General features: G+C 40.3%; 1 protein-coding gene across 1 annotated transcript in view; it reads right to left on the bottom strand.

The window, feature by feature from the left end:
- Positions 1-14: 14 nt before the first annotated feature.
- LOC102029420 overlaps positions 15-22,458 on the bottom strand; it is a 36,942-nt gene continuing 14,498 nt past the window's right edge. Inside the window, 2 exon segments of the mRNA XM_013505921.1 lie at positions 15-902; positions 1,098-1,217. Coding sequence (XP_013361375.1) covers positions 15-902; positions 1,098-1,217 — 1,008 coding nt within the window.

Consider the following 22,458-nt stretch of genomic DNA (forward strand, 5'->3'; position numbering starts at 1 on the left):
GCAGCGCTGCCACTTCAGGCTCGGGCGGTAACTGGCTGTAGCTTCCATTTTATCGCCTTGGGGTCCAGCAAGTTGCAGGCAGGGCCCCAACAGTGCTGCTTTATTATCAGGAAGGGCTCCACTGCCTGCGCATCCTCCACACGCGGCTCTGTGGTTATCGCCTCTGTAGCCACGGGGGATGTGCCCAGCTTCTGCGCGTGCTGGCCGTCGCTTTTGCTCTGGCCACCGGATACTCTTATTTTTGCCCAGATTCCAAGCACTGGTGCCATCCCAGGACAGGCGCCTGCTCCTGCACCTCTCACATAGGTCTTGCGATGGGAGTGTTTGGGGTCCACACGGGGAAGTCTTATTGGGCAGAAACATTTAGTTCTTTTACAACTTCGGTAGGTGATATCCTTCATTTGGTAAGGGTTGTAAGATTTTTGACACATTCTGCAAAACTGCTTAAAATAAACCTTGTTTGTACCCTGGATACACCAAACGAGGGCATTCTCCCAGCGGATGTTGCGGTCCTTACAGTGATAACAACCATATTTATGCTGGAAGCGCAAGTGCTTCTTGCTTGGCTCGGCATGGGGCAGCGATTTCTCCTGCACGGTGCGGGTTGTGTCTCTACAATCCCTAGCCCTCCCCGCCGCCAGGGGCCGCCCCGGCTTCTGCAGCGTAGGCTGTGGGGCTGCCTCACCAGTTCGAGCCTCCTGTCGCTCCTGCAGGCTTTGGCGGTGGGGACGCCTTCCTTGCTGCCCCCTCATTCTCCTCTGGTGCCACAGGGCCCTGCGTGCTCGCTGGGGCCTCCTCCAGGCAGCCAATGAGGCAGTGGGAACACACGGGGAAGGGTGTGGGGCGGCCGGGACTCCTGGGTCCTGGGCCCTGCGCAGCGGCGTCAGCTGCCCGAGCGTGCACTGTGCCCAGCGTCACATCGCTGGTTCACTTGAACCCCCACATCACGGCAGCTGGGCCTACAGGGGCCCGGCCCAGAGGAGCCTGGTGGAAGAGAACGAGGCAGGAGGGTGTTCCCCACCACGGAGATGCCAAACATTGGAGCCCTTGGGTCCTGCGCCTAGGGGAAGAGATAAGAGGGAGTGCAGACCACTTACCTGAATGCGCCCAGCACCTCGTCCCCCTTTGCAGCCATCTGGGCGGCCCCCATTATTTGATGGGGCTGAGGCAATCTCCAATAGGGGTTTCCCAGAAAGGGCCGACTTTTCCCAGTAGTTCTGGATCAATACGGATTATTCCGGTGATACCCTCGCTGACACTTAGTACAAGGACTGCAAGGTTTAGCTACAGATAATGGCTGTGCTGCCCTTATAGGTGTAGCAGAGCAGTTCCGGACAAGGTGCCCCTTATTTCCACAACGAAAACAAATGGCCTTGTTTCTACCCTTTCCTCCAGGCTGTGGATGAATAACCTGAGTAACAGCTGCTGCCAAAGTAGCTTCCTGTACATATGAGGGGCCAATATCTGCACAGATCTGAATCATATCCAGCAGTGTGGCCCGCCTTTTGTGGGCTCTTAAAGCCTCTTTACACCATTTATTTGCATTTTCAAAGGCTAGCTGCTGAACTACTGGTTTGCTGGCTTCTGTGTTATTTATAATCCTCTAACTAGCCTGTAATAGGCACACCACAGAATTCTGAAAAATTTCCTCAGGACCCTGATGAATAGAAGCCAAATTGAGGGCTGCCTCTCCCTTAGAGGGAAGCTCCCTCCAAGCCCTCACGGCAGCCATCTTGGTTTGTTCTTATGCTGGCAGTTCAAAGGTCAGTTGCTTGTGGTAGCAAAGGCACCTTCCCCAATTAGCATAAATTTTGTAATGGCTATGTTGTGAATAGCGTTCCAAGTGGCCTGGTCAGTGCAATACTCAAGGAAGTTTCCTTTCCACATTAAATAGTCTCCTGGACTTAAACATGCTTTAGCTACTCCTTTCCAATCATTTGGGGCCATAATCTGTTGTCCCAGAATTTCTAATAAACTCAAAGTAAAGGGAGCAGTAGGACCATAAGTAGCAACTGCTTGTTTTAATTCTTTTAAAGTTTTAAAAGGGGGGGCTGGGGATTTAGCTCAGCGGCAAAAGCGCCTGCCTGGCAAGCGCAAGGTCGTGAGTTCAGTTCCTGGTACCAGAGAAAAACCAAAAAAAAAAAAAAAAAAAAAAAAAAAAAAAAAAAAAAAGTTTTAAAAGGTATAGTTTTATAACAACATATAACTTGTCCTGGATTTTTGGGGACTTGAACTTCAGTAACAGGTAGACATGTTGAAAACCCTGCATGGGCTCCCCTACCTGTCTGGCTTCTTTTAATGCTAATTGCAAGAGAGACAGAGAAAACAGCTCTACTCTCTGAAAGGCAGAAGTTACAATCTGTGATGCAGCAAAATTCCTCTGAGCCGAAAAAGCCAGGATAACCACCTGTGGCTCAGTCAATTCCATGGAGCATTGTGAGACAGAGTTTGTGAGCAAACACCTCTCTTGTGGGGAAAAGTCCCTTTTGTCCCCCACCATTCCTTCCTTCTTAAATTGGACCAGGCTAGAGGGCTCAGGTTCTATTGGTGGAGCCCTTTCTCTGCCCTCCATGTCCCACTTAGGCTCCAGACTTGATTTTAACATAACGTTCTGAGCCAAATCCTTTATGGTCACAAAACCCCTCCAAACCAACATCCAGAAAATTAAATATAGGAGTCAAACATGCAACAAACACTTCTACAGACATATACCCCTCCAAGTCTTGAGCCTCTGCTTACACTTTAATATCCCTTTCTCTTTTGGCTTCTTTGAAGCCTGTGTATCTTCTAGCCCTAGAGAACATATATCCCCACACTTTACACCTGATGTGCCAGACCATTCACTCCAGTGCTGAATACTAACTTTCACAAATGCACTTCCCCACCTCTGTTGCATGCTCTTGGGAAGTGTACCTACTGCCCACTTATTTTCTCTCACTGGGTATCCAGTTCAGGTGCCATATGTAGTAAACCTCATTGGTCTCTCATTGTACTCCAGAGAGAAACAGCGGTGGATATGAGAAAAATAAAGACAAGAGACAAGAGCTGGGGTCAGGTGGAGTTACCTCTTTCCCGAAGAGCAAGAGGACTGACTTTAACTGTAGGGGTGTTTATTTTATACACTTGCAAAGTTAGTATCACGGGGGGGGGTAATGTTGCCTCGCAAATAACAACTGTAATTGTCCATCAGGATTCCTTTTTCAATACTGAGGTAGCTTGACTGTCTGACCAATAACCAGCTCCAGTGGCTCCTAACAGCACACTCCTTCCAGAATTTTTCTTTTTTAAGCCAAGGTCTTGCTGTGTCATTCAGGCTTTTACTTACTCTGTAGCCCAGGTTGTCCTCAAACTCAAGATGATCCTCTTGCCTCAGCTTCTTGAGGGCTGGGATCACAGGTGTGCTGGAATTTCTTCTCTCTACTTCTTGCTCAGGCTGACCTGGAACTTGAGCTTCCTGCCTCAGCCTCCTGTGTAGCTAGGATCACATAAGTGAACTATGGGGATTGTTTAATTTGATGATTGTACCTCAAGCTCCCTTTTGTAAGATCATTGACCTTCTTATGTTGTTCAACATCCCACCACCATCATAGTTCTCATCTGAGCCATGCCCTCCATCAACTGCCTGGGGATCCTGGATCCAGTTTCCCTCCTCCTGCAGCCATTGTGGGGCAAACCTGGCACTCAGGAAATCTAGGGACCCTAGAGTCCTTTGGTGAACTATCCGGGAATGGGGAGGATCAGCGCTTCACTTCCAGCATCCAAAATGACAGGGCAAAGGAGCAAAATGGAATCTCAGACTTCCACCCCATCCAGAAGAAGTAAAGGAGACATTAACATAGGAGAACTTGGAAGTCACACACCTGAAATCTCTGAAATGATTGCAACTGAAGTATCGGGTTAAATAACCCCAAGTTATTGCAGGCTGATTAGGCCCACAATCTCCCAAGCAAATAGACAGCAAAGGCTTAAATAAATGAGACAATTGAAATGATTTCAGGGCTCCAGAAGGGTCTTATTCTCTAACAGCTTTGATATTCTCTAAGTTTAGACAAAGACTTCTCTGGGAAGTCCATATTTATTTGGTTTTCAAACAAAGGAAGAAGATACTCAAGAAAACACATTGGGAGAATTTTCCCAAGTAGAAAATTATGTCAGTCAGGAGAACTACCTTATCTTTAGGTTGGTATTTGTTGTAGGAGTGTGGAGCCTGCAGCTGCAGTCTCCTTGTAGTTCATTGGGGTTGGAGCCAAATGTCCTCAGCTCAGACCTTATTTTGTCCTGTAAGGAGTCACAGCTTCAGGCCAATACAGGCCTCAGGGTGACCAGTGACTCACAGAGGTTTGCTTACTATGATTCAACTGTCTATCTTCAGACAATGTGCCTAAGCTTCAGACAACTCACAAGTAAACATGGAAAACCAACTGGTTAATATTAAAGCCACCTCAGAGCCACTTTGTAGTGGCCTCTAACACTGAAGTAAAAACAAAACAAAACAAAACAAACTCCATCAGGCTACAGAAGAAATCAGATCAGAAATAATCTCTCATAAAAAATGAAATGACAACAATAATGAAAGTATTTCTCAGCACATCTAAAGAAGATATAGATAGACAGATAGGTATAGATAGATAGATATAAAATGATGAGCGTAGAAAAATGATGGAAACATTAAATGAACAATTATGAAAAAGCTAGAATGCATGAAAGAGGTATCCAGGAAATTAAAACTTACATAGAAAGCTGGCAAAACTGCTTAAATGAAGCTGAAGGTAGACTGTCAGATCTTGAAGACAGCATTGCAGCTAAATACCATGAAAGAAAAGATCTCTTAAAAATAACAAGAAACCAAGAAATATCAGTTCAACAGCTGCAAGATGATGCAAAGAGAAACAATTTAAGACTAATGGGTATCAGTGATACAGCAGGAGTCAACACAAATGACGTAAAAAGATTATTTGCAGAATAGCAGAAAATTTCCCAAGTATGGAAAAAGAATCTGACATGCAGTAAGTGAAGTATATAGAACTCCAACTAGCCATAATCAAAATAAAACTGCACCCAGACATATAATAATCAAGATCCCAGAAATTCAGCAAACGCACAGAATATTAAAAGGAGTTAGAGAAAAGAAACAGATCACCTATAAAGGAAAACCCTTCAGAATCACGGCAGATTTCTCACCAAAAACCATCAAATTAATAAGAGCTTGAAGTGAAGTATTCCAGGTTCTAAAACAAAACAACTTCCAACCCAGACTGATGTAGCCTACAAAACTATCTTTCAAATTTACTGGAGAAATAAAATATGTCCATGACAAAGAACAACTGCAGGAGTTCATAAGCACCAAACTGACCCTAAAAAGACTACTAAAAGATATTCTAGAAAGAGATAAAAGTTATCTCAATTTCAAGAGCAACAATAGAAAGGAACCACCTAGCAGAGTAAGCAATCAAACAGAGAGTAAAAGTTGGAAATCAACAGTTGGTAAATTACATGACAAAGTTAAGCCAACACATAATAGTTCTTACTATTAATGTCAATGGCCTCAATTCACCATCAAAAGAAGCAGATTGGCAGAGTGGATCAAGAAACAAAATTCAGCAATATGCTGTATACAAGAAACACATTTAACTCAAAAGGAAATTCATGGACTGAAAGTCAAAGTTTGGAATACAGTTCTCCATGTGACAGGAACCGAGAAAAAAGCAGGGGTAGCTATTTTGATACTAGACAATGTGAACTTTCAAACCAAGAATGATGCAAAGACATAAAGAAAGTTACTACATACTTGTCAGGGAAAACTTCAAGAGGAAGAGATAACAATCATAAATATTTAGGTACCAAATATGGGAGCACCCAACTATATAAGACAAACTGTAATAGACATGAAAAACCAAATAACTAATAATACTATTGTAATGGGGGAAATTAACACCCCATTGACTCAAAGAGATAGGTAAACTGGACAAAAAAATCAGCAAAGAAATAACAGAACAGAACAAAACTTGTGAACAAATGGACTTAGTAGATGTTTACAGAGTGTTCCACCCAACAACATCAAAATACATGTTCTTCTCAGCTGCACATGGGATGTTCTCTAAAATAGATTACACACCAGCCCATAGAACATCCTTAAATAAATGCAAAGGAATTAAAATTATCCCAAGCATATTATCTGACCATAGTGCAATGAAATTGGAAATTAATGTCAAAAGGAACCACAAAAACTCCATAAACATCTGATTAAATAACACCCTCCTAAGCAACCAATGGGTCGCAGATGAAATTAAAGAAGAAATTAAACAATATGTACAAACAAATAAAAATGTAAATGCAACTTACCAGAATCTGTGTGATGCACTGAAAGCAGTCCTCAGAAGGAAGTTTATAGTGGTGAACTCACACATCAGGAAAACAGAATGAGAACAAATACATAGCCTAATGCTGCACACCAAACTTTTAGAAAAAGAAGAAAAAGTCAAGCACAGAGTGCAAGGATGGGAGGAAATTCTAAAGTTCAGGGCAGAAATTAAACCAATTGGAACTAAGAAAACAATGCAAAACATTAATGAATCAAAGAGTTGGTTCCTTGAAAGAATAAATAAAATTGATATACCCCTAGCCAACCTTACCAAAAAAAGGAAAGAAAAAATTCAAATTCAGACAAGAAGGAATGAAAAGGGTGAAATCATTACAGAGCATATAGAAATTTAGAAGATCATCAATACCTACTTTAAAAATCTTTGCTCCCATAGGATGGAAAACACAGAAGAAATGGACAGATTCCTAAATACGTATGAATTATCAAAGTTGAATCAAGAAGATATAAAAATCCTGAATAACCCAATATCAACTAATGAAATTGAAAACATGATTAAAAACCTACCAACAAAGAAAAGTCCACATCCTGATAGATTCACAGCTGAATTCTACAAGAAATTGAGAGAGGATTTAGTGCCAGCTCTCCTTAAACTCTTCAATGAAATTGAAAAGGAAGCAATTCTCCTTAACTCATTTCTGGAGGAAAGTATTATACTGATACCAAAACCAGAGAAAGATCCAACCAAAAAAGAAAACTACAGTCTAATCACTCTAATGAACATAGATACAAAGATGCTGAATAAAATACTAGCAAACAGAAATCAGTAAATCTCCAACAGGATTATACACCATGACCAAGTGGGATACATCCTAGGGGTGCAGGGATGCTTCAATATAAGCAAATCAGTTAAAGTAGTACACCATATCAACAGAGCTTAAGACAAAACCACATGATCATCTCAATAGATGCAGAAAAAACTTTTGACAAATTCCAACACTCATTTATGATAAAAACTCTACAGAAAATAAAAATATATGGTCTTTACCTCAATCTGATCAAGGCCATCCGTGAGAAACCAACAGCCAACATCATACTAAATGACAAAACTGAAAGTTTTCACTTTAAAATCAGGAACAAGACAAGGATGTCCTCTGTCACCACTCCTATTCAACATAGTTCTGGAAACATTAGCCACAGCAATTAGACAAGAGAGAGAAATAAAAAGAATAAGGATAGGAAAGGAAGAAGTGAAATTATCATTATTCACAGATGACATGGTACTCTACATGGCAGACCCCTAAAACTCCACCAGAAGACTCCTAGAATTAATGAACAAATTTGGGAGCATATCTGGATACAAAGTCATTCAAAAATCACTAGCATTCTTGTACACAAAGAACAAGCACACTGAGAGAGAAATTAAGGAAACCATACCTTTCACAATGGCATCCAAAAAATTGAAATGCATAGGAACCAAACAAAAGAAGTAAAAGATCTATACAATGGAGACTACAGTATTCTGAGAAAGGAGATCAAAGGGGATTTCAGAAAATGAAAATATATTCCTTGCTCATGGATAGGAAGAACCAACCATATGAAAATGACCATATTCCCCAACTTGTTATACAGACTCAATGCAATCCCAGTTAAATCACCATTAGTATACCTCACAGATCTAGAGAAAACATTTCCAAAATTCATCTGGAACCAGAAGAGACCCAGAATAGCAAAAGCAATCCGAGCCAACAAAGACCAGTCAGGTGGCATCACAATCCCTGACTTGAAATTATACTACAAAGCTACTGTGATAAAATCAACATAGTATTGGCAAAAAAAAAAAAAAAACACCTGAGGAGCAGTGGCCCAGACTAGAAGATGCAGACACAACCATAAACACATTCAGCCAGCTAATCTTTAACAAAGAGGCCACACATGTTCACTGGAAGAAAGATAGCCTCTTTATTATATGGTACTGGAAAAACTGGCTCTCCACATGCCAAAAACTTAAACTAGACCTATGTCTGTTACCATGCACCAAACTCAAGTCCAAGTGGATCAAAGATCTAAATATTAAAAGAGAAACACTAAATCTACTGGAAGAGAAAGTGGGTGGAAATCTTGAATAAACAGGGTTAGGCAGAGAGTTCATAAACAAAAACCAAACTTCACGGGTAATACTTCAAAGAATCAACACTGGGATCTCATCTTATTGAAAAGTTTTTGCACATCAACAGAAATCACCAACAGGGTGAAGAGAAAACCTGTGCATTAGGAAAAGATTTTAGCCAACTGTCCCGCAGACAAAGGACTCCTGTGTAGAACATATGAAGAATTTTTTAAAAATCAGGCCCCTAAAATTTAAAGACCTAATACAAAAGTGGGCATTTGAGATGAATACACACTTCTCACATGAAGAAATACAAATGGCAAATAAATACATGAAAAAATGTTCAACATCATTGGTTATTTCAGAAATGCAAGTTAAAACAACACTGAAATTGCATCTCACCCCAGAAAGAATGGCTATGATCAAGAAATCAACCATTAACAAATGCTGGAGGGGCTGTGGGAAAAAAGGAACTCTTCTCCACTGTTGGTAGGAGTGTAGACTGGTGCAATCACTGCAGAAATCAATTTGGAGATTCCTCAGTAAACTAAGATTAGAGGTCCCATCCAACTTAGCTAATCCCCTCTTGGGTATTTTTCCAGAATTACTGAAAACATCACACCACAGTGATATATGTGTTTTTACCTAATGGAGTACTATTCAGCTACAAAGAAAGATAAACTAGAGACTTTTATAGGTAAATGGATGCAACTAGAGACCACACTCATAAGCGAAATAAATCAGATCATATGTGTAAACATCATATTTCCTCCCTACTATAAGAACCTGAAAGAGTAAATAAAATCTGAAAGGCACAATAGATATTGTGAAAGGGACAAGAAATTGCTCAAATAGGAAGGAGCAACTGGGATGCAGGAAGGGAGAGGGAAAAGAAAGAAGGAAGAGGGAAAAAAATATGTATATGTACACACAGGATAGCTAAGAGAATTGTACTACTAATATCTGTTGGTTTATTGAAAGGAACTATTAATGTGTAATTGATCAATCTTGCATGCCTATGTCCAGTTATATGTGCAAGAATTTTGAAGATGACATTATACAATGTAACATTATTAATATTCTACACTATGTTTTGAAGTTTTGTATCATTTTTATTGTTCTCTATGCTATTTTGTTTATGTATTTGTTTTTATTGTTTTGGTTGTTTTTTTAATGAAAAGCAAAATTTATATGTATATACAAGGATAGCTGGAATAGGCATATTGCTGATGTCTGTGGTTTATTGAAAGACAAAGTCAACGCTTAAAATTTTCTTTTTTCTTGACCAATTTGGTATGCTTGAATCTGGTAATCAGAATGACTGATATGAAAACAACAATATGCAGTGTAAGAACCACTGCTGAACTCCTACCATCTTGTATGGTGAAGCTCTGCATCATTTCCAATGTTGTGTTGTTTTTTTTTTTTTAACTGTTACGGTCTTTGATTGTTTGATCAATCTTACATTCTTATGTCTGGTGGACTGAGCAACTTTGTTGCACATAACAGTATGTAATATAACAACCATTGTTAATGCCTACCATTTTGTTTTGAGGTCATGTATCTTTTTTTGCTTTTGTGTTGTTTTGATTTTGTCTCCATTGTTGTTTTGTTAGTTTTTAAAATTTTTTAAATAAAAAAAAATTTAAAAAAAGAAATCCTTCCTGGAAGAACTTCCAGTCAAGCTCATACCGAGGAGAGAAATATTCCTCATTAGTATAGCTGTACTTCCAAGAAGGCAAATGGGGCAGCTCCCAACTATTACTTATGGAGTGTCTGAAGTGTCAGCATGGGAAATACTTACAGAAGCTTATATAATCATCAAATAAGTCTTAGGTATCATGCTTTTTTTTTTTTTTCCTCCGGTACTGGGAACCGAACTCACGACCTTGCGCTTGCCAGGCAGGCGCTTTGCCGCTGAGCTAAATCCCCAGCCCTGGTATCATGCTTTTTATAGAGGAAGGTGAAAAGGCCTGTCAGAGTCCCAAGACCATGCTCTTTCTACTCTGTGGGAGAGCCTAAGAGAGAAATTTATGGTCTCTCCAGGGCCTGCAATATAACTTAGGGCCGCCCCCTTAAAAAATTACTCAGAGTTTCATGATAGTGATAACAGACCATTAAATCAAAGGTGAGCAAGGCCTGTGTGACTACACATGTCACCGCTCATGTAGCCAACCCTAGGTACATCCAACTGTAGGACTTCCCACAAAAAGTCAGTGATAGCCCCCGACAATTCAGGAACTCTTGTCAAAATAAAATTCAGAGACAAATATGAGCAGAGGGAAACATTTTTACTAGAAATTTAAGAAAATCAGGCTTTTAGAAGTTAAATCTCATCAGATTGAATAATAGGAATTTAAGTTCAAATAAGAGGGGCTGGGGATTTAGCTCAGCGGCAAAGCGCCTGCCTGGCAAGCGCAAGGTCGTGAGTTCGGTTCCCGGTACCGGAGAAAAAACCAAAATAAAAAAAAAAAAGTTCAAATAAGGTGGTAAAATATTTATTGGATAAGAACAAGATATTCCTATATTTTGACAAAGAAAACAGGATGTTCCCATTTTGGTGGTTTATCTCTGCAGGCAAAGCCTTTCAGTATTTCCTGTCAATGACAGCTTCTCTTGGAATGCACAGTTATCAGGAATGGAGGCATTTTAGGGTATGGCAAGTGATTTGTGGTCATGGCTCAGTGCCTAAGCAGCTTGTCCTTTTTCCTTTCTCCCCTCTTTGTTTGTTGAACCTAGTTTACTAGCTTCTTCTGCCTCTGATCGTCCTCCACTTCCTACAATTGATGCCATGTAAAGAAAACTTTACTATAGTTTGTTGTTCAGAGTAGGTTATATAAGAATAATAAGCAAAATTTCTTAAAGAATGGCCATTAATTTGTAGTGTGGGGCCAGGGATATAGCTCAGTGGCATAAGTGCCTGCCTGGCAAGCACAAGGTCCTGAGTTCAATTCCGGGTACCAAAATAATTAATAATAATAATAATAATAATAATTTATAGTGTAATATATGATATGTATAGACACAGAAATACATAGTAAATATAAATACATATAAAATGGTTAAGAATGTGCTTACATATGTTTGTATGCATTCATACAAAGAGGATGGAGTGAAGCCAGATGAGCCCCTACTGATAAGGCGAAATAGAACTCCCAAGCTGTTAGATGTCAAATGTGCTGAGTTTGTGGTCTCAGAACATCAAAGAATGAAGCTGAGAGCCAAATGACGAAGGTAAGAAGGTTTTATTGGAAATAAGGAGGAGAACAGCTCCTAATTTGTGGGAAGGAGGGTGTCCCCCAGTGGAGGGCCAGGAGCAGTCTATTCAGCAAAGTTACTATGTGGGTGCAGTATGGGTCAGACTACAATCAACCTGTAGGATTACAAGTATAGCTGCTTAGTTACTACTGATCCAATAGAGAAATGGGTCACCAAGCAAGGGTGCGTGGAAGGAACAAAGGCACTTTGGAGAAGGGAGGGGAGTTTGGGTCCAGATATTCAGCGCCCACCTACCTGGCGGATGCTATCTGGGCCCACTGAAGAGGTGGTGCCGATTACCGTACAATCTCAAGCTGCTGTTTATCTATGGAGAGGTCCTCAGGCCTGGCGATTGAGGCCTGACTTTCTGCAGATTCACCTCCAGCCACGATTCTGTTGTCTTTACTTTTTGTGCCTCCTTCCTCAAAGGCCCAACCCCTCTCTGACTGGATATTAATTTCTGGCTTTGCTGTCTGTAATAATACTTTGTTGTCATGCCACATGTAAATTATCGCCAAGTGGTATATCCTTACCTCATCCCTGTGACAAAATAAAATGGGCTATTTTTTTTTAGTTTATAAAACTGATGTAGGAGATAGGGGGTGGCAAAGCTGGCTGAGGAAATGAGTGGGACCTGTCAATCACAGACCCCAGGACAGCGCCAAATAATTCTCAGGACGCAGTATGTGCAATTTCACGCGCCCTTCCATGCAATAACCCACTCTGCATCTGATGTAGAGTGCATTTTTATTTTCATTTTATCCCTTCCTCTCTTTGTTCAGCCCAGGTTCATGCTACAGAGCTAATTTTTCCCTTACCCCATCCCCCAGCACTTTTCAGATAAACTTTTGGCACCGCTTTTGGCTTGCCTCATCCAATTCTTTGTTCGAGGAAAGAAGGACCTAGAATACATTTAATGGATGAGCCACTTCTCAAGGAGCTCCACAACAACAATATGACGTCAGATTCCAAACTGGAAACAATAGTTCCCGAGTGCATGGATTCACAGGCATTTTTAAAATCTTCCACTGAGTAGAAACGCTTGATTGAATGTTGACTGGATACCATGTATGACACAGGAACCAACAGGAAACAGATGGGTGGTCACAAAGCAGATAAGCAAGGAGATAGTATAAAGGGGTTGTTTACAAAGATATAGGAAGAGGCTGTGATGTAGCTCAGTGGTAAAGTGCTTGCCTCCCACGTATGAGGCTCTGGATTCAAACTCCAGCACCATTAAAAAAAAAAAAAGGATGGGCAGAGGTGGTTCAATACCTCAGGCTAGGAAAAGCTGGAAGCCCTTGCCTCTTCTGGTCCTGACAGGGAGCTATGATTTTAATATGAAGTGTGCCCCAAAGACCCCTGTATGGAAGGTGCTGACCGCATCAATGGATTAATCCATTATTTTAATTTCATAATAGTGAGAGATGCCTTCAGTTTTTCACCAAGATGCTGAGACTTTAAATCATTATCTTTGTCTGATTTGATTCACTTGTTAATTTTATTTTTTAACATATAATTTGTACCTCATAAAATTATTCATCATTTGCAATGGAAAAATACCTGTTATTTCTGTCAGGTAGACTCTAAAGTCCCATTAATTGCATTCATGCAATCAAACAAATATTCAGTTTCTACTTTGTATCCAGCAGGATCTAGCAGTAAAGAAGTACTGTATGTCCTCCTAGATCTTACAGTCCAGCACAAGAAACAAAACAAACAAAAACTAAGAGTATGTGGGGATAGGACTGGCAAGAAGAGAAAGAGTATTTTACTGGGTGGTTAGGAAAGGCATCTCTGAGGCTATGACATTGTTCCTCAGATCAGAGGGGCTGGTGATGTGGAACTGAGAGTCCCATTGGCCCACTAGTATAATAAAGTTGCCTTTAGAACGGTTTCTTTCTCTTTCACAATGTCTATTGTACCTTTTGGATCCTATTTACTCTTTCAGTTTTCCATGCTAGGGAGACTTATGATGTTTACACATGTGAGTCTGATTTATTTCACTTATGAATATGGTCTCTAGTTGCATCCATTTACCCATAAAAGCCTCAAGTTTATCTTTCTTTATAGGTGAGTAGTACTCCATTGTATAAAAATACCACATCTTTTTTTATCCATTCTTTGGTTGATGGGCATTTGAGTTATTTCCAAGATTTAGCTATTACAAACTGTGCTGTTATAAACATGGGCACAGCTAAAACAATTGTACTACTAATTGCTATTAGTTCATTGAAAGGAGCAGTTAGTGCTTATATTGTTTAGTCAATTTTGCATGCCTATATCTTGTAATCTAAGCAAATATTTGGAAGATAACAATACGCAGTATAATAAGCATTGTTAACTTGCAAAGTTCTTCTGGTGCTGTTGTCTTCTGTTTGGTCTGGTCCTGAATTTTCCAGCTGGCCAAGTCAGATAAAACCTTGATGACATGGTCTGAATTTGAATGTTTTTCAAAATGAAATGGAATACTGAAAGCTTAAGGAAGGGGATTGATGTGAGTTGTGCTATAGTGTGAAGAATGGAAGAGGCTTACTTTGAGTGATTCAGAGCAGGTAGAGTGGCTTCCTAGACTGGTTAGCCCCTCACAGCAGGGGAGAAACAGTCCATGGCAGGGCAGACAAGAGCCAGTGAGCCTTAAGCAATGAGCCTTTATCCCACCCAGACTAGGAGCTGATTGGATGGTGCCACCCACACCTGGGGGTGTGCTTCCCATTGTCCACACCTAGAACTATGCTAAAACAATCAATTAATTTAGTTATCACACAACCTTAATCCATATCATACTTCCTAAAACATCATCATATATCCATGACTCAGCTACCTTCCAAAAGCCCCACCTGTGAGAGCATGAGGATTTGGGGGAATATGTAGATATAAGCCATAACACGTAAAGAGTATATCATGGTATTGATTATGCTAGGTTATGAAATTCTCTATAGAGCCACAGTTATGTTCTTCAGAACAGAGGGACTGCACAAACACATTGAGCAAAAAGAAGCAAGTCATAAAAAAATATACATAGTGAGGTTCCACTTACATAAATTCAAGACTGGTAAAAATAAGCAATATTGTTTAGGGATACATGCATATGTGATATAATAAAAAACAAGAGAATGGCTATCACACACATGCATTCACAAAAAACTATTTATCTCTGTCAAAATCAGCAGTGAGCAGAAAGCACCGTAACAGGTAAGAGCAGAGTTCCTTTTCTATGAAGCACAAAAGTTTTACATTTTGATAAAGTACAACTTACCTATTTTTCCCCTTTGTTGCATGTGGTTTTTCTGTGTCATACTGAAGAATTCCCTGCTACATTCACTGGCACAAAGATGTGCTCCTGTGTTTTCTCAGAGCTTTGCACTTAGAGCTTTGACCCATTTGGGTTAATGCTTGTCTATGACCTGAAGCAGAGGATCCAGCATCACTCTTTTGCATGTTGTGCCCCATTTTTGTATCTGTGTGTACATATGCTTGGATATTGAGTCTGCACTAACAATATTTTGCATCTTTCTATATGTATATTTTATAGATTTAAAAGCATAAACAAGGGACAGTTGCTTTGGATACTGTTTGCAGTACCTCCCTGTGGAGACAGTGGAGTGAAATAAACAACCACTCAGGAAGGTCCCCAGGGATGGTCCATGGGTTTGGGGCTGAAGCAAAAGGATGGATAGTGAGGCCATCAGCTGGGATGGTGAGAATGCAGGAGGAACAGAGTTTTGGGGAGAGTGACTTTAGGGAGTGTGAAATTTGAGAGGCTTTTTCAGTATCCAAGTGGAAAAGTCAAAAGGCAATCGGTATGTGGGTCCAGAGTTCAGGATAGAAAACAAAGATATAGGTATACATTTGGGAGTTTATAGCAGATAGTTATTATAAAGCCATGAGACTGGTTGAGATCGCATAGGGAAGGATTATCAATAGAAAGAGAAAAGCAGGAGACCACATAGTTGCATGCCTGTAAGCCCAGCACTTCGGAGGCTGAGGGAGGAGGATGGAAGTTCAAACCCAGCCTAGACTACAGAAGTCCGGGTCCACTGGCCTCATCGCGGTCCAGTGGAGTCCACATATGTTCTAATCCCAGGGAAAGATATTGGAATTCCAATAAGCAAATCCAATCTACCATTTACAGTGCAATCCACAGTGAGAATAAAGAGATAAATACACATCTGTACCCAGGCGTGGTGATGCACACCTGTAATTCCAGCACTCAGGAGGCTGAGGCAGGAGGCTCCTTGTGAGTTCGAGACCAGCCTGGACTACGAAGTGAGCTCAAGGCCGGCCTGAACTGCATAGCGAGACCCTGTCTCAAAAAGACAGAAAAACAAAAAACCAAAAAACCAAAAAACAAAAGCCTAATTGAATTCAATTATTATCTTTACACAGCACAGTGGGGCATTAAACATTGAGTACTTATTCATTTTCTTTTTCAGTTTTCCCAAATAAGATCAGGAGGTGTGTGATTGCCCATCCACCCATCTTTGGGAATAAAGCAGTTTGTGTCCTCGTATTAGAGTGCCCCCTTCCTTGTCAAGCGTGACTGGTTGGGGTATCAGCAGTGTTGAGCCCTGCACACCTCTTTCCGTAATTCCTCTTTCACTATAAACGCTGTTATCATTGCACAGTGTCCAACAGTCACCTGACAGTGTAATTTGCCAGAGGCTCGTTTTGCTTTCTCTCTAAGCATATATCCAGGACCTTCACACCAGTTTTTTACACACCTTTTGATAACAATGAGAATTGCATATTCTCATAAATAAGGTATGTAACATTGAATAAATATCTGTAATTTGGGTACTTTGTGACTTTACAAAATAATTATTCAATTTTATATTATGTTGGTTGGTTCTAGTAATGAAAAATTCAATTAGCTTACCAATATTTTGCTAGAGATTGAAATGAAACCTCACTAACTTCATGTTAAAACTTGACAAAAGTTTCTTTAAAAATAACTGAAAAAGAATAGCTAGATTGCTGGTTTGTAGATATCCACTTTCATACTTCTATTCATATTGGTTTTTTACTTGTTTCTATAAAATAATGGCATTTACCTACAAACAGTGCCCCTGCTCATTTTTGAGATTTATGACATTCTGAACTGTAGTATTCACATTACTGTTTCCATCGTGTTTAGCTCTAGTGAAACATTTTCAAGTCCTTGTTAGTACTTTTTTTTTAATTTTAAAGAGAATTTTAAAAACAATAAAAGCAATACAGAATTTCAAAACAAGAGGAAATTAACAGCAGTCATTATATTGCATTTTTTTGTGGGGGGGGGCAGTTCCGGTACTGGGAATCGAACTTATGACCTTGCACTTGCCAGGCAGGCGCTGTGCTGCTGAGCTAAATCCCCAGCCCCTATATTGCATATTGTTATCTTCACAGTAGTTGTTCAGATTACCAAATACAGGCATGCAAAATAGATCAAAAAATGAAGCATTAATGGTTCCTTTCAATAAACTGATAGAAAATAATAGTACAATTAGCTTAGCTATCGTGTGCATGTGAGTATATGTATAATTTCTTTTTCCTTCCTTTCTTCTGTTTTCCCTTTCTTTCATCCCAGGTGTTCTTTCCTTCTGAGCAGTTCTTTACCTTTCACAATATCTGTTGTACCTTTCAGATTTTATTTACTCTTTCAGTTTCTCGCCTTAGGGAGACAATACAATGTTGACATACGCGGCTCTGATTTATTACACTTATGAGCATGGTTTCCAGTTGCATCCTTTACCTATAAAAGCCTCGAGCTTATCTTTTTTTATAGCTGAGTGGTACTCCATTGCATAAAAACACCACATCTTTTTTGTCTATTCCTCAGTTGATGGGCATTTGGGTTGTTTCCAAGATTTAGCTACGACAAATTGTGCTGCTATAAACGTGGGTGAAGTACATCACTGTGGTGTGATGTTTTCAGGCTACACAGTGGTAAGCACAGGAAAAGAATAAGCAAACACTGTGACTATATTTCAGACCACACTGACTTGCACCTGGTAACTGAACCTTAGTGGAGACACACTACCAAGAGCAGTTGTTCAAGTTTGTGGGAGGTCTTAAAAACGGAATGGGATTTAAGATTTGAACATGATTATATGAGATTAGCATTTTCAAGGGGCAATCCCTCAAAAGGAGTGAACAGAATGAGGAAGGTAGAGACAAAGCCCCAAATTAAAGAATAAATGGAAGGGTTGAGTATGCAAGGACTTTGGGATGAGGATGTTAGAAATATGTTGTTACATTCAGGGTTTGGGACTGGGTTTGGGTCAAGGTTAGTGCTGAGCAGCACAATATACTTTTTGGCTGTGTGGACCCTAAATTTCTTGTTTCAGAGGTGTCTTATGCTGGGAGCTAATTAGACACTCAGATACCTATTGGGGGTTCACAAGGAAGACAGAAAGGCAAAAGGCAAAATTCTAAGATGGGAGGAACAAGAGGACACTTGCTTCTAGTGAACAAACCTGTCACCATCCAGTCAGTTCACCTTTATTAGCTAGCAAAAAGCACAGGGAGGTGGGGCTGGGTGTCATTTCTGACAGAGTGGAAGGAGATTTTGAAAAACAAGGAACAAGCTTACTTCAGGAGAGGTGAAGAGGGAAGGGGCAAAGTCCTACCCCACACAAGTCCTACCCCACACCAGCGTGACCGCGCAGGATATCGGGGCTTGCTTACTTTCTGGGGTCCTCGGTGGATCTTGCCCTGAGAGCACTGTGCTTATGAGTTTCCCCACACAGCCAGAAAACATGCAGCTATCTACATAATTTCCCACTCCAAAGCAAGACAGCACGGGCCTCAGGACGTCGCTCATGCTCTTAATCCTTACACAGCCTGGTCCCCAGGAGTTCCCCTTTTCTGTTTTTGTAGTTGCAGAAGCTGAAATAGAATAACTTGAGGTTGTAGAGCCATCTGTAAAATAAGTTTGTGTATCAGAAATGGGGTTTAATTGTGTAATTTGGGAATGACACAGGGATGTTTCAGAGAAAAACTGAAAATAGGATCATTAGGGAAAGGGTTATGAATTTGTCCTCTGAAATCAGCAAAAGCAACTTGCCAATAAATAGCTTGCTGCAATAAATTTGCATGTTGAGATACTTCTAAAAGTAAAATGAAAAAAAAAAAGTAAAATGATCTGAGAATGGTCATTGCCAAATAACTGATTGCAATGATTTCTCTCAGCTGTCACAATTTTTTCCATTCATTCAGTAAATAACAGCAAAGTTTTATTATCTGGATAGGAAGTTATAACTATTCAATGGAAATAACTGAGAGTTATAAAACTGTCCTAAGGGCCCAGGAAGAGAGTGGGGAGTATCTAAAACATAAAATATGGGGCTGATGATAATTTATCCTATATACTTGTCATCCTGTAACATTTTTTATACCCACTATAATTCTTCCTGTGCTTCAGGAGTCAATTGTAAAGGTGAATTAATCTGATGAAAACTTTGTAGAATGTTATATAGACATTCTAACTGATATGTAGTAATACCTAATTTTAAAGGAATCTAATTTATATCTCCCAGTAAAATTTGGAAGTCATTTACAGTTGAACAATCTTGTCCTATTGTTATGGTTGATACATTGTGTCAACTTGGGGAGTCTAGAGGTTTGGCTAAGTGACTCAGCAGGAAGCCAGGGTGCTTACTTTGTATACATCCTGAGCCTGTGGAAGAGGAGGGCATGGAGATTATGTGACAGCTGCACACCCCTGAGGTGGGGGAGCCTGTTTACAATGTAAGGGAGGGAAAGAGGCTGCTTGCCACCATTCCTTCCTTTTGCTCTGGCTGCTTTGCTGTTCGGCTGTCATTCCCCTCTTTGCTCTTGTTGCTTTGCTACCTTCTGCCTCCGAGCCAGCCAAGTATGGACTGAAACCTCCACAAACTGTAAGCTAAATAAACCTTTCCTTCCTTCATTTTGGGCGTTGGGTATTTTGTCTAAGCAATGAGAGAAAAGTAACCAAGACACCTATGTCTAACCTTTTGAGGGCTCACTGTCTATTCCATAACATAAAGGCTAGAGGACTGTACTTTAACAGGAGCTATGCAAAGACCATGATTTTTTTTTTTTTTTTTTAGGAAATTATGAGTGTTGTTTTACGTATTGTTATCTACAAGATAGTTTCTCAAGAAAACACATAGACAGATAATAGTGAGTCACAGACAAAAGTGGTAGGAGATTATCAATTGTTGTTGTACTATACTTTGATATCTTCAAAGTGGTTTCTAAAGAACATAAATAGAGCTATATGTGAGTGACCAATTGAATAATCATTGACTATTCTCACTGGTTGTTGTAGGAAACACATAGTAATAAACATACACCCATTTATGAAATAGCATAGGAACAATACAAATATTACAGAATTATGGACAGATTAGTAGGAAAACATCAATGGCTGCTGTAATACACGGTGGTATCTTCAGAGGGGTTTCTCAGGAAGACAGAGATATGCAAGAAAGATCTAACAAGTAGTTGCAGCCTAAGGATTGTGGAAAATAGCATATTACCTCCTCACCAGTGACTCCTTTCACTGAGGTATGATGGCTGGAAGGAAGGCCAGGATTGAAAAGAAGGACCGAGAGACTTGCACCTGTGTCTAGCAACAGGCTTTCTTTTTCCTCTATAGTTATGATTACCTGGGGCTCCTCCATGGAGATGACAGTCTGGTCATAGGGAGAAGGCAGAGTATGCCCCAGGCCCCCTCATTCCTGTTGGACTAACTGGTAGGCTGGGTCTGAGCTCTGGGGCCTCCACTTCAGAGGACAGACCAATCTCCAGTGAAGACCATGATTTTTAAGGTCCCTCTGATATAACAAAGAGTGCAGTTGTGCTTCTGAGGTCGTGGACAACAAAATGTCATCCATATAATGAATAATATTAATAAGAATATATATAATGAATAATATAGATAATGAATATGTACTATATAATGAATATACATAATGAATAATATATATAAAGAATATATAATGAATAATATTATAAGCTTGATGATATTTCTTTGGGGCAGATCACAAGGCTTTATTTACAAAATGCTGAGACAAAGTAGGACTATTCATCTTCCCTTGAGGCAAACTATCCACTGATATCTATTCATAGGCTCTTTGAAGTTGAAGCTAGATACATAGAAAGCAATATACTGGCAATCAGGAGGATGTAAAGAAACTGTGAAAAAGCAACGCTGATGGTCAATGATAATTAATGGCCTTTCTCAGGGACAGCCATAGGGGATGAGAAGCCAGGCTGCAAGGCCCCCACTGGCTATAAGCAGGGATTTATAGCCCTTACATCCTGTAACAACCTCCACTTTCTAGATTTCTTTGGAATTACAAACACAGGTATGTTCTAATGGCTGGTAGACTGTTCTAAGCGCCCTAATTGAATTTGTTCTTGTGCTAGAAAATGTAAATGCCTTAGCTTCTCTTTATTTAGGGGCACTGATCCACCCAGACTGGGGTGTCTGTCTTCCATTGGAGTGGCAAGGTGATCTTGGTGGGAGGAGCATCAATGGTCTCCATCACAAAGACTGATAACCTATCACTGCACAATTTAATTCAGGAGTGACTGATAACAGATGAGGATGGCTTGTACATGATTTTCCTAGATCAAACCCTGACTGATAGCCTATCTTTTTCAAACTTTTTTTTGCCACAATGGGTTCATTAGCATAATTTTCCATTCTCTTAAAAGATCTCTCCCTCATAAATTTACTAGTATGGGAGCCACATAAGTTTAAAAAGCCCTGGTCTGATTTTCTGGTCCTGAGTAGGGGAAGGGAGTTACCATAGGTGGTAACAACTGCTGAGGTGACCCTTGTCCCACTAAGGAGGTGACAGCAGCCTTTGTAAGCCAGAGAGGAGACAATTGCTCAATGGCCATGACAGGCACACTGGATCCAGTATCCAGCAGACCCTGAAAGTATTTCCCTTTGATCATCATGCTGTAGACGGGCCTTTTTTCATTTATTTCTCGGGTAAAATAAATTTCTCTTCTTGGAGTATTGCCAAAGCCTCCCTCCTTTCTTTATTGTGTTGCTTTCTTTATCGTGTTGCTTTCTTTATTGTGTTGTGGGGAACTCTAACATACGACTGTCAATTGAGCAACATAGCCACCCAGTTCAAAAAACAAGTGTCCATTGAATGAGACACAACTTGGATTTCTCTCTCATACTCAGAGTCAATTACTTCAGCCACCAGAGTTATACCTTGTAAATTTAGATTTCTTTACCTATAATGAACCCAATAGTACCTTCAGGTAGTGGTGCCCATATTCTAGTGGGGATCTGTCTTAGTTACTTTTCTCTTATTGTTGAGACAAAATATCCAACGCCCAAAATTAAGGGTGGAAATTTGTATTGAGTCCACAGTCTGTAGCAATTTCAGTCCAAAATCAGCTGGCTCCAGGGCAGGGTGGCAGTGTAGAGAAAAGTTCACGGTGGGCAGAATGCAGCAAAATCAACAACAGACCTTAACAGTGTCTTTCTGCCCCTTTTATATCTAGGCTGTGTGGATGAGTGCGGTGCCAAACCAATCCGTGAACTGACCACACACCCTTAATCCCAGCATTACACACACTAGATTCAGTCACCTCTGAAAAGCTCACCCTGTTATGGCAAAAATTCAGGCTGTATTCCTCAAGAGACCAAAGACAACAGACAGAGTTTTAGTTTAGACACGTCACCTCTCATCCTGACTTGCAAGTCAGGGAAGTGGGGCATGGACCTGTCTTTGTTCCCAGGTTATATACATTTTTGGTTTCCATGGTAACAGAAAGG

Source organism: Chinchilla lanigera, unplaced genomic scaffold, assembly GCF_000276665.1.
Source record: "Chinchilla lanigera isolate Chin_1 unplaced genomic scaffold, ChiLan1.0 scaffold00104, whole genome shotgun sequence".
In the NCBI taxonomy this organism is placed as follows: Eukaryota; Metazoa; Chordata; class Mammalia; order Rodentia; family Chinchillidae; genus Chinchilla; species Chinchilla lanigera.